We start from the raw sequence: 18,476 nt of genomic DNA, 5'->3' as shown, positions 1-18,476 counted from the left end.
CTACACTATATCCTGAACCTAAATCTTGATGATTAAAGTCATAAAAGATGTCTTGAGAGAGAAAAAGCCCACAGTTTAAAATCAAGGGTACAAGATTCTTCAGTGTGTCACTTCCTCTGGACTTCCCTCCAGCCGGGCTGCAAGTCCAAGAGCAACTGTGGTTCACAGGGATCTGTAGTGTGTGAAAATGTGCATACCTTTGGGATCTGTCTCCATTGGCTCCTCTGTTCTCTCCTTGACCTCTGCCTTTTCCACTTTCTCCTCTCCCTCGGGAGGCTCAACAAGGACCTTTTCATCCTCTGAGGCAGGGGCAGGGGGCTGTGTACACTTCAAAGGAAAGAAGAAAGAAGCTGAAGCAGACAGGCCAGCACCCAAGAGGAAGAACAGGCTTATCCATCTGCCTTTGGTGTGGCGTCCAGTCACCCCCGTCTCTTACCTCAACAGCGGCTTCAGGGGCTGCAGATTTCACTTCCTTTTCTCCTTCTGCACTCTCTTCTTCTTTGAGGCTATTTTCCTCTATTTTTATCCCATCCTCTGCATACCAATAATAGACATTCATTAGGAGGAAGGTCCCAGATCAGAGAGAAGGTCACACCTTCTCAGATTGTCTCATCTTAAACTGTCCTCTCGTGCCTTTAAGAGCCAGCCCTATTCTTAGGACAGCCCTCCTAAACTGAGAGGGAGATTGCTGTGTGTCCTGCCAGACTCCCCTGTTAGAACTGAGTACAGGGAAGCAGAAAAAGCAAAGGCCAGGACAAGAAGAAGAGGATGGAAAACAACAGTCCAGGCAGACTTACCAGCAGGTGGGGCAGGTGCAGGAGTATTGGGTTGTGTGTCCCCTGGAGTGGAGGGTGTGGGAGTCTTTGGGGAAGGTGACCCTGGCTGTGACATTTTCTTGTTTTCCTCTACTTCCGCAAGTTCGGGCATGCTCCAGCGCCCATTAACATGTTCAAACTCCTGAACCTGCAGCAATGGGACAAGACGCTGAAGACCCAATTCCATCTAGGTTCCTTTCCTGCTGGCTCTCCAGTTTCACCTAGAAACCCCTGAACGATGGAGGGAGGTTCAGGGCTCACCTTCTTGCGAATCAAGGACATGACACCAATCCTAGTAAGGACATGCTGGCGAGACAGGCCTTCTCGGGGTACACCATCAGCAAAGGTCTCGGCCCCGTCTGCTCCCGGCTCACATAAATGCCGCATAAAAAGAGAGACGTAAGCCCTGTAGTAAACAAATAGAGAAATGGGTTAAACAGCAATCATGCCAACTCCTAGATCAGATTCTTTCCCACCTGCAGTCAGGCATCACCCCAGACAACAACTATGGCTCCATTTGAGGTAAAGCCCACCATCGCACTGAAAGCTGGTCTCCAGACCCCACACCATGTCCCAGGTCCTCTTCCAGGGAAGCAAGGAATACAAAGAACCCTGTTACTAACAGCTTCACTTGCCAGCGTCAGCAGAGGAGACAGCCGATTTCCTGCACAGCCTGCACTAGTACTGTGGAGTGACCAGAGACTAAAAGCCCTTGCTCTACATCAGTCATTCCAGCTCTCAACTTACTTGAACTCTTTCTCTGACTTGCCTCGCAGATCTCTCACAAGCCACTGGGTGGTAAAAGCATCCTGAGGTGGCATCCCATATCGCATAATCGCATTAAGAAAGGCTTTTCGCTGACGAGCATTAAAGCCAAGAACCTGGGGGGAGAAGGAACCTAGGTGAGAGAAGGAGTAGACCTTACTCCACCAAAGACCCGACAGCAGCACTCACCCAACCTTCCCTAGAACAGAACGGTACTTACTTCAATATTCCCACCAACACGGGCCAACAGAGGAGGCAATGGCTTATCTTTATCATTCCGCAGGCCCTTGCGACTGGGCCTGCGGGGAGCTGCAAGAAGAAAAGGATGCGTGAGCGACACTGATAGGGATATTAGACAAGGCAATATTTTAAAAATCCAGCAGAAAGGCATAGCCCTCACCTTCTGAACGTTCATCAAAGTCTTCATCACCTTCCTCTGAGGCCACTGAATAATCGGACTGGTTGTCGGACTGGTCGTCCTGCCAATCTGGAGGGAGAGAGGGCAGATGAGCGGGGCCCACTGCTCTAGTGGAACGGCCCATGGGTGGGGGGCGGGGCCGGCCACACACACCTCGGTCCTCCTGGGAGCCATCATTGTAGTTGACCTGTTTACGGATTCTTTTTCCTTTGCCCAGATTGCGGGCCAGATCTTCCTGCTGCTGCTCATAATGGTGCCGCAGCAATTTCTCCCAGTAGTCAGGATCCACACTTTCTTCCTGTTTTATGATTTCCCGTTCTACCTCCTCTTCCTCCTGGGACAGAGGGAGGGCCAGGACTCAGGGGTGCTGAAGTCAGCACCACCAGCTACCCCTGGTCCTCACAGTTCCCATTCTGCTAGCTCCTCTTCAGGACAGGACTCTGAAAGACTTGGTGTGCCTGCTTGGACCGAAGAGCTTAAAAGAAATTTAACTGACAAGACATGGTTCCTCATAATTATGTTTAGATTAGCAGTCAAAATAACTAAAGAGGGCTTCCCTGGTGGCACAGTGGTTGAGAGTCTGCCTGCTAGTGCAGGGGACACGGGTTTGAGCCCTGGTCCGGGAAGATCCCACATGCCGCGGAGCTACTGGGCCCGTGAGCCACAATTACTGAGCCTGCGCGTCTGGAGCCTGTGCTCCTCCACAAGAGAGGCCGCAACAGTGAGAGGCCCGTGCACCGCGATGAAGAGTGGCCCCCGCTTGCCACAACTAGAGAAAGCCCTCGCACAGAAACGAAGACCCAACATGGCCAAAAATAAATAAATAAATTTAAAAAAAAATTATAACGATTTACTAAATAAATAAATAAATAACTAAAGAAAAATATAGGATGGAGCTGTTATCACAGGAGAAGGAAGAAGAGACAGTATGTTTTCTTTTAACCCCTTTTACTGATGCATATACAGTTGCAAGACAGTAATATGAAGAAAAGAGAGGTTACAGCCTTAGCAAGGTAGAATGGAGAAGTTTCTGAAATACTGCAAAAGATTTTCCCAAGAGATAAAGTAGAAGGGCCATAAGCCCTTTCTGTTCTTCATAAACTTCATAAAAGTTTACCAACTGTGAAAAAAACATTATATATATCCTCTTATATCCCAATAATGTTTATGCTCCTTTGAAAGTCTTACTTTTTTTTCAGATCGTTCAGGACCACTAATTCCAAATCCCTTACATTAGAATTAAGCTGCTGCTAACAGCATAATACTGGAAACAACCTAAATATCCATCATTATGGAACTTGAATAAATTATGGGGGGTGAAAAGGGTGAAGAGAGTCAAAAGGTATAAACTTCCAGTTATAAAATAAATAAGTCATGATGATTTTATGTACAGCATAGTAACTATAGTTAATACCGTACTGCATATTTGAAAGTTGCTAAAAGAGCAGCTCTCAAAAGTTCTCACAGGAAAAGAAAATGTATAACTATGTATGGTGACAGATATTAACTAAACTTATTGGGGTGACCATTTCACAAAATATACAAATATCAAATCATTATGTTGTACACCTGAAACTAATATAATAGCATATGTCAATTATATCTCAATTTTTGGGCTTCCCTGGTGGCGCAGTGGTTGAGAATCTGCCTGCCAAAGCAGGGGACACGGGTTCGAGCCCTGGTCTGGGAAGATCCCACATGCTGCGGAGCAACTAGGCCCGTGAGCCACAACTACAGAGCCTGCGCGTCTGGAGCCTGTGCTCCGCAACAAGAGAGGCCGCGACGGTGAAAGGCCCGCGCACCGCGATGAAGAGTGGCCCCGGCTTGCCACAACTAGAGAAAGCCCTCGCACAGAAACGAAGACCCAACACAGCCCAAAATAAATTAATTAATTAATTTAAAAAAAAATTATATCTCAATTTTTTAAAGTAAATAAATTATGGTACTTCCAAACAAGGACATATTATGCAGCGAATAAAGGGGTGGGGAGGGGGGGAAGCTCTTTAGGTATTGATTTGGATGAAATCTTCCAAGATTTATTAGGTGGACAAAAATAAGGTACAGAATGTCATGTATAAGAAACTACTTTCCTTATGCAGCAACATGGATGCAAGTAGAGATTATCATACTAAGTGAAGTAAGTCAGATCAGAAAGAGAAAGACAAATATCATATGATATCACTTATATGTGGAATCTAAAATAGGACACAAATGAATCTATGTAACAGAAACAGAATCACGGACAGAGAGAGAAACAGAATCACGGACGTAGAGAACAGACTGGTGGTTGCCAAGGGGGAGGGGGTTGGGGGAGGGATGGAGTGGGAGGCTGGGGTTAGCAGATGTAAGCTTTTATATATAGAATGGATAAACAACAGGTCCTACTGTATAGCACAGGGAACTGCCATAGTGGAAAAGAGTATATATAAAATAAGAGAATGTATATATATGTATAACTGAGTCACTTTGCTGTACAGCAGAAATTAACACAACATTGTAAATCAAATATACTTCAATTAAAAAAAAAAAAACTACTTTCCTTAAAAGGAAAAGGAAAAAAGGCGTTTGTGTGTATGTACATGTGTATGTATATATACATACATATGTAATTTGTGTGCACATAAAATAATTTATAAAATAAATATCATTTATCCCCAGGGAGGGAGCTAGGTAGCCAAAGGACTGGAGTGGGAAAGAGATACTTCTGTAGCTTTTGAATTTTGAACTAGGTGAATTACAGTTGACCCTTGAACATCACAGGTTTGAACTGCATGAATCCATTTATATGCAGATATTTCTCAATAGTAAATACTACGGTACTACATGGTCCATGGTCAGTTGAATGTGCAGATGTGGATGAACCACAGATATGGAGGGCTATACCATCTATTCAAAAAATAAAATTTAATGGGACCTAATGAAACTTAAAAGCTTTTGCAAAGCAAAGGAAACTACAAACAAGACGAAAAGACAGCCCTCAGAATGGGAGAAAATATTTGCAAACGAATCAACGGACAAAGGATTAATCTCCAAAACATATAAACAGCTCATGCAGCTCAATATTAAAAAAACAAACAACCCAATCCAAAAATGGGCAGAAGACCTAAATAGGCATTTCTCCAAAGAAGACATACAGATGGCCAAGAAGCATATGAAAAGCTGCTCAACATCACTAATAATTAGAGAAATGCAAATCAAAACTACAATGAGGTATCACCTCACACCAGTTAGAATGGGCATCATCAGAAAATCTACAAACAACAAATGCTGGAGAGGGTGTGGAGAAAAGGGAACCCTCTTGCACTGTTGGTGGGAATGTAAATTGATACAGCCACTATGGAGAACAGTATGGAGATTCCTTAGAAAACTAAAAATAGAACTACCATATGACCCAGCAATCCCACTACTGGGCATATACCCAGAGGAAACCATAATTTAAAAAGACACATGCACCCCAATGTTCACTGCAGCACTATTTACAATAGCCAGGACATGGAAGCAACCTAAATGCCCATCGACAGATGAACGGATAAAGAAGATGTGGTACATACATACAATGGAATATTACTCAGCCATAAAAAGGAACGAAAAGGGTCATTTGTAGAGACGTGGATGGATCTAGAGACTCGTACAGAGTGAAGTAAGTCAGAAAGAGAAAAACAAATATCGTATATTAACGCATATATGTGGAACCTAGAAAAATGGTACAGATGAACCGGTTTGCAGGGCAGAAATAGAGACACAGATGTAGAGAACAAACGTATGGACACCAAGGGGGGAAAACCGCGGTGGGATGGGGGTGGTGGTGTGATGAACTGGGCGATTGGGATTGACATGTGTACACTGATGTGTATAAAATTGAAGACTAATAAGAACCTGCTGTATAAAAATAAAATAAAATAAAATTCAAAAAAAAATAAAATAAAATGACATTTAAAAATATTATAAAGTAAATAGCAGCCTCAGCCACTAATGAGAGGGCTGTCTGTATACCTGTGTAGTCATCAGGAGAGGTCATCAGTGGGAGGGAGAGTACCACCCCTCCCTTACAACCACTCAGCACGTTCTGCCCCAGTCAATCACTCCCATATGCGGTCACCACCCTGACAGGAGGGCAGTTTTGACTTTTCAGCCACAGTTACACCCAACTGAAGTTAGTAGCATCACTTTCAAGAACAAAGATAATATGTATCAGAAAAATACAACAAGAGGGATGGTTCTGAATTGGAAGGATGAGAAAAGGTGGCAAGGACCACCAGAAAAAGCAATTTTTTTTTTCATTTTATACCCTAGATATCATTAGGAGGAAAAAATTCATTACAGAGGCCAAGCATTTATAACTATGTTTCGTTTTCTACTAAAAAAAGACCAAGAATACAGAAGAAAACAAAAAGGGAAAACAATTCTAAAGTTTTAAAAAGCACAGGGGGAAAAAAAAAAAAAGCACAGGGAGATAGGCTAAGTATGTATCGTATCTCCTACCTTTTCTCCGGAGAGACTTGAGATAGCAATCCAAAATTTATTTATAGGGCTAATAAAATACATAAGAGAAAATAAGATGAGATTCTGATAAAGAAGAGCTAATATAGGGCTTCCCTGGTGGCGCAGTGGTTAAGAATCCACCTGCCATTGCAGGGGACACGGGTTCGAGCCCTGGTCTGGGAAGATCCCACATGCTGCGGAGCAACTAAGCCCGTGAGCCACAACTACTGAGCCTGCGCTCTAGAGCCCGCGAGCCACAACTGCTGAAGCCCACATGCCTAGAGCCCGTGCTCCGCAACAAGAGAAGCCACCGCAATGAGAAGCCCGCGCACCGCAATGAAGAGTAGCCCCTGCTGGCCACAACTAGACAGCGCCCGCACACAGCAACAAAAGACCCAACGCAGCCAAAAATAAAAATAAAATAGTTACTAAAAAAAAAAAAGAAGAGCTAATACAAGTGTTTTGAGTGTGAAAAGTGGCCGGACAGCCACGTCAAAGATGAGAATGTGATTTGCTCATATGCTACAGAATTTCTCTTCAAAGGAAGAGGTATATCAATTCAGCAATGTACTAATTTGCCTACAGATGGTCTCCTCTCATCTCAAATACCATTGTGGTCTCAATTCCAATTTTTGGACCAATCACCAAGCACAGCATTGCTTTGGACTCATACTCACCCCCATTTCTTCTTCTCGCACCACATACTGGGCCACTTTGAATGAGCTCAAATATTCATTCATGCCCTGCAATTCCGTATCTTCTGTCTCATCCTGGTTCCGGTCCAGCAGTCGTTCAATGGCCTTATCGTCATAGTGGATAACACTGCTGTCTTCTCCCTCTTTGTTGTCTCCTCCTATAAAGAATCAGGGGTCCATACCCCCAGTTAACTTCAGCAGCTGCAGTGGAAAAAGCAAGTCCCAGAGGACCCTAGGTCTGAGTCTCAGGACCCTAGGTATCAAAGATACCCTTTAGAGAAGCCAAGCCCCACACCAAAACAAGCTCCTGCCTAGCTCACCTCCATCTGTGGCTTCGTCCTTGAATAGCTCCTCAGTGCCAAACTTGAGGATGTCATCAAGCTCCTGTTTGGACATGGATCCAGTCTTGGAGCCCAGCCCAGGCCGAACAACTAGATGCGTCAGCATCATCTTCTTCTTTGCCACCTGCGTGATGCGCTCTTCTACTGACGCACGGGTCACAAACCGATAGATCATCACCTTCTTATTTTGCCCAATACGGTGAGCTCTGCTAAAGGCCTGGAGTTGTGCACAAAACAGAGGCAAAAATTGAAGTAATCATTATTTCCTTACTTCTACTCTTGCCCTGACTTCCACATAATAAGTTAAATCCAGCATAAGGCAGGAGCTGCAGCTTGCCCTCACACAAAACTTCCCTTTGCACTCCTACCCCCAGATACCACCCTCTATCATGTTACCCAAAATAGGACCATAGCTAACCCAAACTCTCTGGCTTACAATAAGGTAAAAGACATTTGAAAAGAATCTATTGTTTCCCCCTGAAACAACTAATCCCAGATGGTGGAGCCCTCACAGAGAACACTATGCATTTCCAAAAAGTCACTGCAGACCAAGGCTGCTACCTTTGCTCACCTGGATGTCATTATGGGGGTTCCAGTCAGAGTCATAGATAATAACCGTGTCAGCAGTGGCCAGATTGATTCCAAGGCCCCCAGCTCGAGTAGAAAGCAAGAAGCAGAACTGCTGAGCACCTGGTGCTAAGAGAGGAACCAAAAACACCATTAGAGGTGTCCCTGGAATTCCAGTTAATAAATGTTTAAGGAATATCAGAAATATAAAACCTCATTAGGAGATGCAAACTATTGTATATAGAATGGATAAACAACAAGGTCCTACTGCATAGCACAGGGAACTGTACTCAATATCCTGTGATAAACCATAATGAAAAAGAACATGAAAAAGAATGTATATTTTAAAAAGAGTGTATATAGATGCATAACTGAATCACTTTGCTGTACAGCAGAAATTAACACAACATTGTAAACCAACTATATTTGAATTAAAAAAAAACACCTCATTAGGCAAACACAAACCTAATAATATTAAACAAGTAATACTCATAAGCAAGGTCCACCAATGGATACTGAAATCAGTGTGAAAGTTTAAGGAGAAACAGGATGTCACCACAGTCTCAAGTATCTCCCTCAGGATATTTATCAATCACAATGAAAAAAAAAAAGAGTAACTTTACATGGGAGAAATTCAACAGACACCACCTTAACCAAGTGATCAAGGTTAACACCAGCAATGGAACATTATCAACATCATGTCCTCCCTGGGAATGATGCACTGAAAAGGACACAGCATCGCTTCTCTGGGATTCCTGTCCAAAATGTCTAGTGTCAATCTCATCATGAGAAAATATCAGACAAAGCAGAGACGTTCTACAAAAGAGCTGACCAGTCATCATCAAAGGTATCAACGTCATGAAAGGAAAGGAAAGAATGAAGAACTGGAAGAGAAACAACAACTACGCTCAACGTGGGACCTGGGACTGGATCCTGACACAGGAACAGTGGTGACATTCAATTCAAGTCTACAGTTTAGGTAGTAGTATGACACCAGTGTTAATTCCCTGGGTTTGATCATTGTACTGTGGTTATATAAGTCATTATTAAGAAAAGCTGGGTGAAGTGTATACACCAACTCTCTGTATTATTTTTTGAACTTTAAGTTCAAAATTATTTCAAATTAAAAAGTAAAAAAAAAGAAGAGGAGGTGATAGTGGCTACTGAGACAAGCCTGCCACTAACTTGCTATCCGGGTTTGGTAAGTCCTGGTCCCTCCTGGGCCTCGAGATGCAATGCGGAGAGTTAAATAAAGTGCCCTTCTTTTTAGCAGAAAGAACAAAGACGCCAAAGGGAATACACAATCTCCTAGCAATAATCCAATACATCCTTCCAATCAAGACATTCAAAAGTACTCTTCCACGTCAATTGACAAAAGACCCTAAACCACAACACAGAAAAGCAGATGCTCAAGAACAAGTGATCGGTCCAGAGCCGTGAGTGAGGATGCCGGGATCAAAGCCACTCCTTCCCCCTCACCATTGAAGCGGTCAATGGCCTCCTGACGCATGTTCCCAGTGATTCCACCATCAATACGTTCATATTTATAACCTTCATGTTCCAAGAAATCCTCTAGCAGGTCCAGCATCTTGGTCATCTGGAGAACGAGCATAGTTTAATTATGGGATTAATCAGATGACAATCCCTCCCCTATGTCACTGAGCTGTCCACTGCTACCCCCAAAAGCTCCCACACAATACCTGGGAGAAGATGAGTACACGGTGCCCACCCTCCTTAAGGTTCTTGAGCATCTTCTGAAGCAGCAATAATTTCCCAGATGCTCTGATTAGGGCACTGCCATCATACATGCCATTAGGCATCTTAGGGGCTTCCTGAGGAAAGAAGCAAAAAAGAAAAAAATATTGAAAGAAACCCCAAATGGAGCAGTTCCCGCCCAGGGAGGAACAAGAGGTGGCACACGTACCATTGCAGCCACGGGGAAAAGATACGGGTGGTTGCAGCACTTTTTAAGATCCATCACGACATTTAGCAAAGAGACCTGGTTGCCGCCACCTCGAGCATTGAGCGCTTCAAAGTTTCGAGTGAGGATGTACTTGTAGTATTTCCTATGTGGGCAAGACAGCAAGATAAGTCATGCTCAAGAGCCTTTATGTGACTCATAACGCAGTCCCAGGGTCTGGGATCTTCTTTCCAACATATCTCACTTTGGGACTGAGGAAACCTAAGAAGCGCCACCATCATCATTTTAAACAAGATAAGGATTAACTCCACAAGAACTCTGGGCCGCACCACTGTAAAGCAATTATACTCCAGTAAAGATGTTAAAAAAAAAAAAAAAAAAAAAGAACTCTGGGCCCCAGCAACCTGGCAACAGGTTTCTTTAGCCCTCGCTGGCTCCTGTCACCACACGCCTTGCGGCGGAGTATGGAGAAGACAAGGAGACACCGTGCAGACTGACAGGTGTCTAAGTGTGTCTGCAAGACGGAGCCAGCGCTTCCGTCCCTTCAGACTCACTTCTGCATAGGGCTCAACTCCACACGCACAATCAGTTCTGTCTTGGAAGGCATGTTCTTGAACACGTCAGCTTTGAGCCGCCGCAACATGTGAGGCCCCAGCATGTCATGCAGTTTTTTAATCTGGTCCTCCTTGGCAATGTCAGCAAACTCCTCCAAGAAGCCCTCCAAATTGCTTCAGAAAGAGAAAGGAAAAAGTTGTTGGAGAGGGGGAAAGGAAGAAAGGAAAGGGACATAGGAAACGGGCAAAAGGAAGAATTAGAAGAATTCGGAGCCGATTATGGATAAGCACACACTCACTGGAACCTCTCAGGGGTGAGGAAGTTGAGCAGGTGAAACAGCTCTTCCAGGTTGTTCTGTAATGGAGTCCCTGTCAGCAACAGCTTGTGCTGGAGCGAGTAACCGTTTAAGACCCGGAAGAACTGGTGAGGCAGGAGAGAAGTGGAATTCAATAAGAAGCGGGCTCCGGCACACGTCCACAGACTTCTGCTTTGCCGCCCAGCAGTTACGCCCTCATCCCCACCTTTTTTTTTTTCCTTTATCTTCTTTCCTGTTACTAACTCTTTTTTCTTTTCTTTTGGCCGCGCTGTGCGGCATGCGGGATCTCAGTTCCCTGACCAGGGACTGAACCCGTGCCCCTTGTAATGGAAGCGCAGACTCTTAACCACTGGACCGCCGGGGAAGCCCTCCATCTTACTTTCAAGGCCTGGCCTCCAAGGGTGATCTATCACGAGTGAGGAAGGAAGGCAGAGAGCCTTTCTCCCCTTCCTGTCTTCCTAGGTCTCCCCTTAATGAGTAGGTAGTACTAGAACACTAAAACTGGAGGCCATACCTCCCGCCCCCCCTCACCTTAGACTGATTGTTCTTGAGCCGATGGGCTTCATCCACGATGAGGCAGGCCCAGTCAATAGAGCCCAGGATGGCCATGTCAATGGTGATCAACTCATAGGACGTCAGCAGCACGTGGAACTTCACAGATGCCTCTTTCTGCACAAGAAGGCAACCTGGTCACTCCTGTCCAACTCCGCCGGTACAGGCCAAGTCAAGGGACTCGGGGGGGTCTCCCTCCTCCCAGCTGTTATCCTTTTGCCTCACCCCAGGGACCGGGGCACGAGGGGCCCAGAGCAACAACTCCCCTCTCCGAGGGTGGGTCTCCCTCCCGCTGAGGTACCTTCATGCGGGAAGCCTTCTTGCCGCCACGAATGGCATTGTCCTCAAAGGAGAACTCATTCTCTCGGATGATGGCACGGCTGTCTTTGTCACCCACGTAAGTCACCACATACATATCTGGGGCCCACATTTCAAACTCCCGCTCCCAGTTGATGATGGTAGAAAGAGGGGCACTCACTAGGAAGGGGCCTTTGGAATGACCCTTTGAGGAAGAAGAGACAGAGAGTAAGGACCGAGGGCCCCACATGCAACCTGACCCGAGCGCCCACCCTGCCCCTGCCCCGGCCCCGGAATGGGCGGAGGATGGGCGTGTGCATGGCTGCTCATCTCCCTCCCTTCTCCATGTACCGACACGCCCTGCCTGCCCTGCAGGGAGCTCACACCGCACCCCTGCCGCTCAACGTCTCTCCACACTCCTTCTACCCACAGTTCTGCTTGTCTCAGCGCATATCCGTCCCCCAGGACCGAGGCTCCAGGCACCCACCACTAATCCCACCCACCGCTCCATTCCCTCCAGTCTGTCTCTGTGTACTTGCGTCTATCTTACTGTCACTCAACACTGTTCTCCAGGGCCAGAGACCAATTTTTTTTCTTCCTTTTTCTGTCTCCTCAGAGTGTAAGAGAAGACCACGAACACAAAATACCCACACAAAAAACAAACAGCCCCAGCCCTCCTACCTCCTTGTAGAGGGAGTAGAGGAAGACTGCGGTCTGAACGGTCTTCCCAAGGCCCATCTCGTCAGCCAAGATGGTGTCAGTGCCTTGAGCCCAGGAGAAGCGCAACCAGTTCAAACCCTCCATCTGATAGGGGTGCAGGGTTCCACCTGTAGCGTCCAGGTACTCTGGTTGTCGCTCATATTTCACTGTTGGCTGAAGGATGAAATAAAGAAGTCAAGAACTGGCCAGGAATTCCCTTCCTTCCGTAAGACAGCAGCTGCCTCCTCCTGACACACACTCACAAGATCCTACTCGAGGGGGCCACAAAAAATGGTGGGGAAAAGGTGCTTAATGGTTACTGTAACTTTGTGTTTTATTTAGGATCCTCCAGGAAGCAAGGCAAGACGGAGATCTTGGTCCTACAGACATCCAAGAAAGACGCATCATAGTCTCCTTGGCAGTACAGTAAATTCTACTGGTCAGGAGCCACCAGGTAAATGATCCTATGCCCCCTCTAGATTTATCCGTTTAACCTTAACCAGACTCACCTTATATTACACAAAGCCCCAGAAGAATTGAGCCATGAATTAAGGGTCAGAAGACCCAGGTTCCAAAATAAGTTTCACAAAAGCTCGGTTATGTGACCCCTCCATACATAACACCTCCTCAAGTCATATAAACACTAACATCTATGTTTTTATTTTTCTGATGAGGAAGAGAGAAAATAAAGTAATCCTAGTATTTTTCCCCTGATTTACAGAGATGTGGAGAATTAGGGAAGCAGTCTGTGTGAAGCAACTTAGCTACAGTGATCACTTGAGATCATGCCTTAGAACACCACCGTCAGACTGGAGCACACAAGATACGTCATCCTACGAGACAAACTGCCCTCCCTCTCCTGCTGACTCACGTCAACCGTTGGGGTTTCAGGGGGCCTCTCCAACTTCCTCAGCTTCACCTTCTTGAGCTTCTTGCCTGGTCGTCCTTCCTCACCCCTCATCAACTCCCTAAAGAAGACAGATACATCACACAGCTGCCTGGAGTCCTTCTCAATGAGCAGCAGCTCTACTCATCAAAGTCCCTCACCTGTGATTCCAATAGCTCTGCTTGAACAGGTCGTAGTCCTGTATCTCCACATCCTCACTCTCCCAGGATGCCTGATCATAGGGCAAGTCCCGCCACTTGATCAAGTAGTGGACATGGCCCTTCTTGTCCACGCTGCAAAGTCAAGGAGGGAAAACCCTCAGAGCCAGAAGGCCACCCTGCTCACCTCCTCTCAAAAACCAGACCTCTAAGGAGGCCAGACACCACACGTATTCAGAACCAAATACATCTGGTCTACCAGTCTTTGCACCAAAAATGATCTCTAATCTACAGTCTATGGCTCAAATACCAGGATTCAGTCAGTTAATAACATACTGAGTGTCTCATTCAAGTGTAAGTTACTGGTAACATCCATTTTCTTAATTAATGCCCCGCGGATACACTGCCCACCTCCAGTATGCCCAAGACAAACGCAGTCTGGCCCAGCTCCACTGGTACCTGTGGTTGAGAATTCGGTGGATCATCATCCACTCAGGTTTTATCCCGTAGCGATAGAAGCGTTCCTCCATCTCTGCAAATTTAGGGTCCTTATTCTTCCGCTTTCGGCTCTTCTCTTCATCACCACCAAAGTCCCCAGAGGGTGGCTCATCCATATCATTCTTCCGCTGATAGTTTCGGAACATCACTTGACAGTGCAGCTCCAACTGCAAGCGGAAGGAGGAAGAAGTCACCAAGGAGTTACGTCCACTCCTTCTACCCACAACGCTGTTTTCTCTCACTACCCTCTTCATTGCAGCCCCACATCTACTCTATCCCAGGTTTACCTGCAGTTCAGACACCCAGGAGCAGTGCCAGTACGACATGCCTTGCCATTTCACAAAGAACTGCCGCTCTGGCCGCCCCTCCAAGGGCTTGGGGGACGGAGTATTGGGATCAGCATCTGGGGGCCGAGGCACTGGTGTGGGAGATGGTGGCTGACCCCACTTCCAGATTAGGATCTTCTGAACTTTGCCCTTAAGAGCTGGACACTAAGAGGAAAAGAGATGATCCAACACCGAATCATTACCACAGCATGGCCCACAGGCAGCTTCAACCTCATCAAAGGATTATTAAAACCTCATTTCAAGTAAGACCTAATCCCAGGACCCTTCTAGGGAGAGAAGGACAGAATTCCCTCTCTGTTTCTGGACTTCATCCAGGATTTGTGAGACATTATCACTCCTATCTGCCTAACAGAGCCAGTAGCTAGATTTCAACAATAACCCAGAACAAGTAGGCACAGAAAAGTCACAGACCTGGTGCTCAGAATTCCTCTCTTAAGCAATCTAACAGCATTCAGTGGCCCTATTATATCACCAAGCTACCAAGACCTCGAGCCTGGGTGTCAAGACAGGAAAGGATATTCTGGCCTGAAAGAACACCGCTCCATCCCACTTCGGAGAGCTGGCAAAGCATCAACTCTGTTCAAAGTTAGTCCTACAGTTTCCCAGGACAAAGGTATTCCATGACTATACGCGGAAGGAGAATCCGTGCCTCAGGGCTAAAAGGCCTCTAAATCTCCAGTGACCTCCCCTGCACCTCAGCCTCACGACGCCTACACGTAAGAGGGGTAAACCCGGCTGCTGGACCACACCTCCCTCATCTCTCCACCGGCTGGGGCCAGGCACCCACCGTACAGCGGGGGCAGAGCCATTCTCCGTTGGGGATCTCTGGAAGGGGCGGGTTCAGGCAGTGGATGTGGTAGGAAGAAGGACAGGCGTCACAGCAGAGCAGCTCCCCCCCATCCTTGCAGACCCGACAGAACTCCATATGGTGGTCATCCTCCTCTTCAGGGTCTCCCCCAACCTCTTCCAGGATCTCCTCACCCTCCGAATTGTCCTCTTTAGCCTCCCACTGGATGCCTTCCTTCTCCTGCAGTCAAGGACCACAGAGTCAGATTACAACCACCCCCCACCCGCCCCTCTGAACCACGCCCATCATTCCTTTGAAAGCTTCCCAAAGCCCGTAGCCAGCAACGCCACCACTTCCACCCCCACCCAGGCCGGAGAGAGTTTCATCATCCCACCCTTCCGCTCGAGGGTCCCAAAGGGCCGCGACGGCCGGGCACTCACGCAGTGTGGGCAGCTCCACTTGCCCTCGGGAGCCTTCTCCATATCCGGATCCAGGCAGACCATGTGGTAAGCTCGGGGACAGGTATCACACAGGATGATCTCTCCGCCTTGCTGGCACACCTCACAATAGTCCTGGTGGTCTGTCTCATAACCATCCACAGCAGTCACCTCCTCCTCGCCTAGGCAAGGAAGAGGGAAAGCCCAGTTATTAGAAAAAACCTACCTCCCCCCACCCCCCTAAACCCAACCCCTATCTCCTTAGGGAGATGCTTCGCCAATCATTCCCCCCTCATTCCATTACATACTGACACAGAAGAGAAACACACCTTTCTTTTTCTTTTTCGTGGTCCGGAGTTTCTTGCGGCTGCGGCTACTGCGGCTGGTAGAACCATCAGAAACAGAGTAGCTATTGATACTGGCGTCATCGAAGTCAGACTCCACATCTAAGTCGTCATCCTCACTCTGGCAGGATGAGAAGGTTAGAGGTTCAGGCCAAGGGGAAGGAGAGAGTGGTGGAGAAGGGATCACCCTTTTACTAGGGGTGCTGGAATCCCAGCAAGGGAGCCTAGTCACCTCTTCTATGGCCAACTCCCCACATCCTTATGCACCTACCGTGAACCCTGAATCCTGACATAAGACCACATCCTCCCCATTAGCTACGGCACCCTCACCAGGGGGTAGGCTGGGCTCTCACCGAGGATCTCTTACGCTTAGAACCGAAACCTCCCAGCTTGATTTTCAGGGGAGCCACTTTCTTGGGCTTAGGCTTCTTGGCATCAGGGACACGAGGGCTGCCCTTGGGCTTCCTCCGAGCATTGGGACCTAAATCAGGAGAAAGCAGGTAAGATCATACAATCCAAATACACACCACAGAGCAGAACATGGGAAAGATATTGGGTTGGCCAAAAAGTTCCCTCGGTTTTTAAGTAAACATAAAAGACACATTTTTCATTTTCACCAAGAACTTTATTGAACAGCGTATTCACCGTTTTGTTCCACTACCCTCTGCCATTTTTCAGGCAACTTCATAATTCCATCTTCCCAAAACTTTTTATCTTTTTGAGCAAAGAACTGTTCCAGGTGCCTTTCACAGTCTTCCAGGGAATCAAAATTTTTTCCATTAAAAGAATTTTGTAAAGACCGAAACAGATGGAAATCCGAAGGTGCAATGTCTGGTGAATATGGCGGAGGAATCAGAACCTCCCAGCCAAGCTGTAACAGTTTTTGCCCGGTCATCAAAGAAACATGCAGTCTTGCAATATCCTGATGGAAGATTATGCATTTTCTGTTGACTAATTCCGGACGCTTTTCGTCGAGTGCTGCTTTCAGTTGGTCTAACTGGGAGCAGTAGTTGTTGGAATTAATCGTTTGGTTTTCTAGAAAGAGCTCATAATAGAGGACTCCCTTCCAATCCCACCATATACACAACATCACCTTCTTTGGATGAAGACCGGCCTTTGGCGTAGTTGGTGGTGGTTCATTTCGTTTGCCCCACCACCTTTACCGTTCCACATTATTGTACAGTATCCACTTTTCACCACCTGTAACAATTTGTCTTAAAAACGCAACATTTTCGTTACGTTTAAGTAGAGAGTGGCGGAAATACGGTCGAGAAGATTCTTTTTACTTAACTTATGTGGAACCCAAACATCAAAGCGATTAATGTAACCAAGCTGGTGCAAATGATTTTCAACACTTGATTTGGAGATTTTGAGTATGTCGGCTATCTCTCGCATGGTATAACGTTGATTGTTCTCAGTTATTGTTTCAGTTTGATCGCTATCAACTTCAGCTGGTCTACCCGACCGTGGAGCATCGTCCAGCAAGAAATCTCCAGCACGAAACTTCGCAAACCACTTCTGACACGTCTGATCAGTCACAGCACCTTCTCCATACACTGCAAAAATCTTTTTTTGCGTTTCAGTTGCCTTTTTACCTTTCTTGAAATAATAAAGCATAATACGTCGAAATTGTTGCTTTTTTTCTTCCATCTTCAATATTAAAATGGCTACACAAAAATTCACCAATTTTGATAAGTTTTTTTTTAATGCACGCTGATATGACAGCTGTCACAATACAACCTAACGAAATTGTTTCGAATGAAGTTAAAGACAACTAAGTGCTTACTAGAGCCATCTTATGGAAAAAACAGAACGAACTTTTTGGCCAACCCAATAAAATATTCCCCACCTAAAATATTTCTACGTGGCCAGCTTCCCCAGTTTCCCTCCTAATCCACAGTTCATTCCCACCTCCTAGCTTCCATCTTTGGGCTGACAGAATAGCGCGTCCGCGCTTCCTCCAACTTCGACATCCCAAGCCCGCACTAGTCCCCACTCCCACTGAGTCCCATGTCACCTTTGCCCTCCTTGGTCTTGGCCTTGCGGATAGGCACCTCCACAGGGGGCGGAGGAGGTGCAACTTCAGTGGCCGTCACCATGCTCTCCACCACGGCCACTGCCGCAGCTGCTGCTGCTGCCACGGAAGCCCCAGAACTGCCTTTGAAGGGGTTATTGGTGCTGAACTCCCGCCACTTCGCACCCAAAACCATCATCATCTTGGAGACAGCAATCTTGGGGTTTTTGGCAGCAATGAGGGGTCTGGAGGAAAAATGGCAGGAACAGAAAAGAGAAAAAGTTTAAAAATAAAGGAGGCGGGGGAAGTGAGAAGAGACTACAGAAGCGCTCTCCATCTCCTGCCCCCAAGACCCTCCTGTTTACCGGACAAACTGGCTGAAGGCCTTGTAGTTGGTGAGGGTGCGATAATCCTCCTCTGAGAACACATGGTCAATGTCTTCCATGCCCCAGTCTTCCAGGAGCTGAGCAGATGATTTAGGCTCCTGCAGAGAGAGCAAAGTCAAAGCCTGACTCCTAGTGCCCACCCTCCCTAAGGGAATTTGAGTTGCAACTAAGGCTGGCAAGTCCAGGGTAAGAGGGC

General features: G+C 46.5%; 1 protein-coding gene and 1 non-coding gene across 10 annotated transcripts in view; both read right to left on the bottom strand.

Annotated features, from left to right (window-relative positions):
• CHD4 (chromodomain helicase DNA binding protein 4) overlaps positions 1-18,476 on the bottom strand; it is a 35,675-nt gene that overhangs the window by 6,390 nt on the left and 10,809 nt on the right. For 4 of the 9 annotated variants that reach the window (XM_061205758.1, XM_061205761.1, XM_061205759.1 and 1 more), the window contains exons 6-34: positions 18,260-18,378; positions 17,898-18,139; positions 16,234-16,361; positions 15,866-16,001; positions 15,540-15,718; positions 15,100-15,339; positions 14,253-14,456; positions 13,927-14,132; positions 13,471-13,602; positions 13,295-13,391; positions 12,406-12,597; positions 11,729-11,929; positions 11,407-11,544; positions 10,858-10,979; positions 10,559-10,732; positions 10,008-10,149; positions 9,784-9,915; positions 9,563-9,680; positions 8,088-8,212; positions 7,496-7,733; positions 7,158-7,333; positions 2,152-2,332; positions 1,981-2,067; positions 1,801-1,889; positions 1,563-1,696; positions 1,077-1,221; positions 798-963; positions 437-534; positions 198-327 (exon numbers count right to left, since the gene is read on the bottom strand). In XM_061205758.1, the coding sequence (XP_061061741.1) occupies positions 198-327; positions 437-534; positions 798-963; positions 1,077-1,221; positions 1,563-1,696; positions 1,801-1,889; positions 1,981-2,067; positions 2,152-2,332; positions 7,158-7,333; positions 7,496-7,733; positions 8,088-8,212; positions 9,563-9,680; positions 9,784-9,915; positions 10,008-10,149; positions 10,559-10,732; positions 10,858-10,979; positions 11,407-11,544; positions 11,729-11,929; positions 12,406-12,597; positions 13,295-13,391; positions 13,471-13,602; positions 13,927-14,132; positions 14,253-14,456; positions 15,100-15,339; positions 15,540-15,718; positions 15,866-16,001; positions 16,234-16,361; positions 17,898-18,139; positions 18,260-18,378 (4,471 nt within the window). Of the gene's footprint in view, positions 1-197; positions 328-436; positions 535-797; positions 964-1,076; positions 1,222-1,562; positions 1,697-1,800; positions 1,890-1,980; positions 2,333-7,157; positions 7,334-7,495; positions 7,734-8,087; positions 8,213-9,562; positions 9,681-9,783; positions 9,916-10,007; positions 10,150-10,558; positions 10,733-10,857; positions 10,980-11,406; positions 11,545-11,728; positions 11,930-12,405; positions 12,598-13,294; positions 13,392-13,470; positions 13,603-13,926; positions 14,133-14,252; positions 14,457-15,099; positions 15,340-15,539; positions 15,719-15,865; positions 16,002-16,233; positions 16,362-17,897; positions 18,140-18,259; positions 18,379-18,476 lie in introns of all 9 variants that reach the window. The other 5 variants (XM_061205755.1, XM_061205756.1, XM_061205757.1 and 2 more) reach the window with 3 other exon arrangements.
• On the bottom strand, positions 619-758 carry LOC133101840 (small Cajal body-specific RNA 11). Its single transcript, XR_009702729.1, has one exon. It is a non-coding gene; the product is annotated as a small Cajal body-specific RNA 11 (non-coding RNA).

Source organism: Eubalaena glacialis, chromosome 11 (genome assembly GCF_028564815.1).
Source record: "Eubalaena glacialis isolate mEubGla1 chromosome 11, mEubGla1.1.hap2.+ XY, whole genome shotgun sequence".
Taxonomy (NCBI): Eukaryota; Metazoa; Chordata; class Mammalia; order Artiodactyla; family Balaenidae; genus Eubalaena; species Eubalaena glacialis.
Note: the sequence above shows the minus strand (reverse complement) of the source record. Positions and strands in the feature narration are given on the sequence as shown.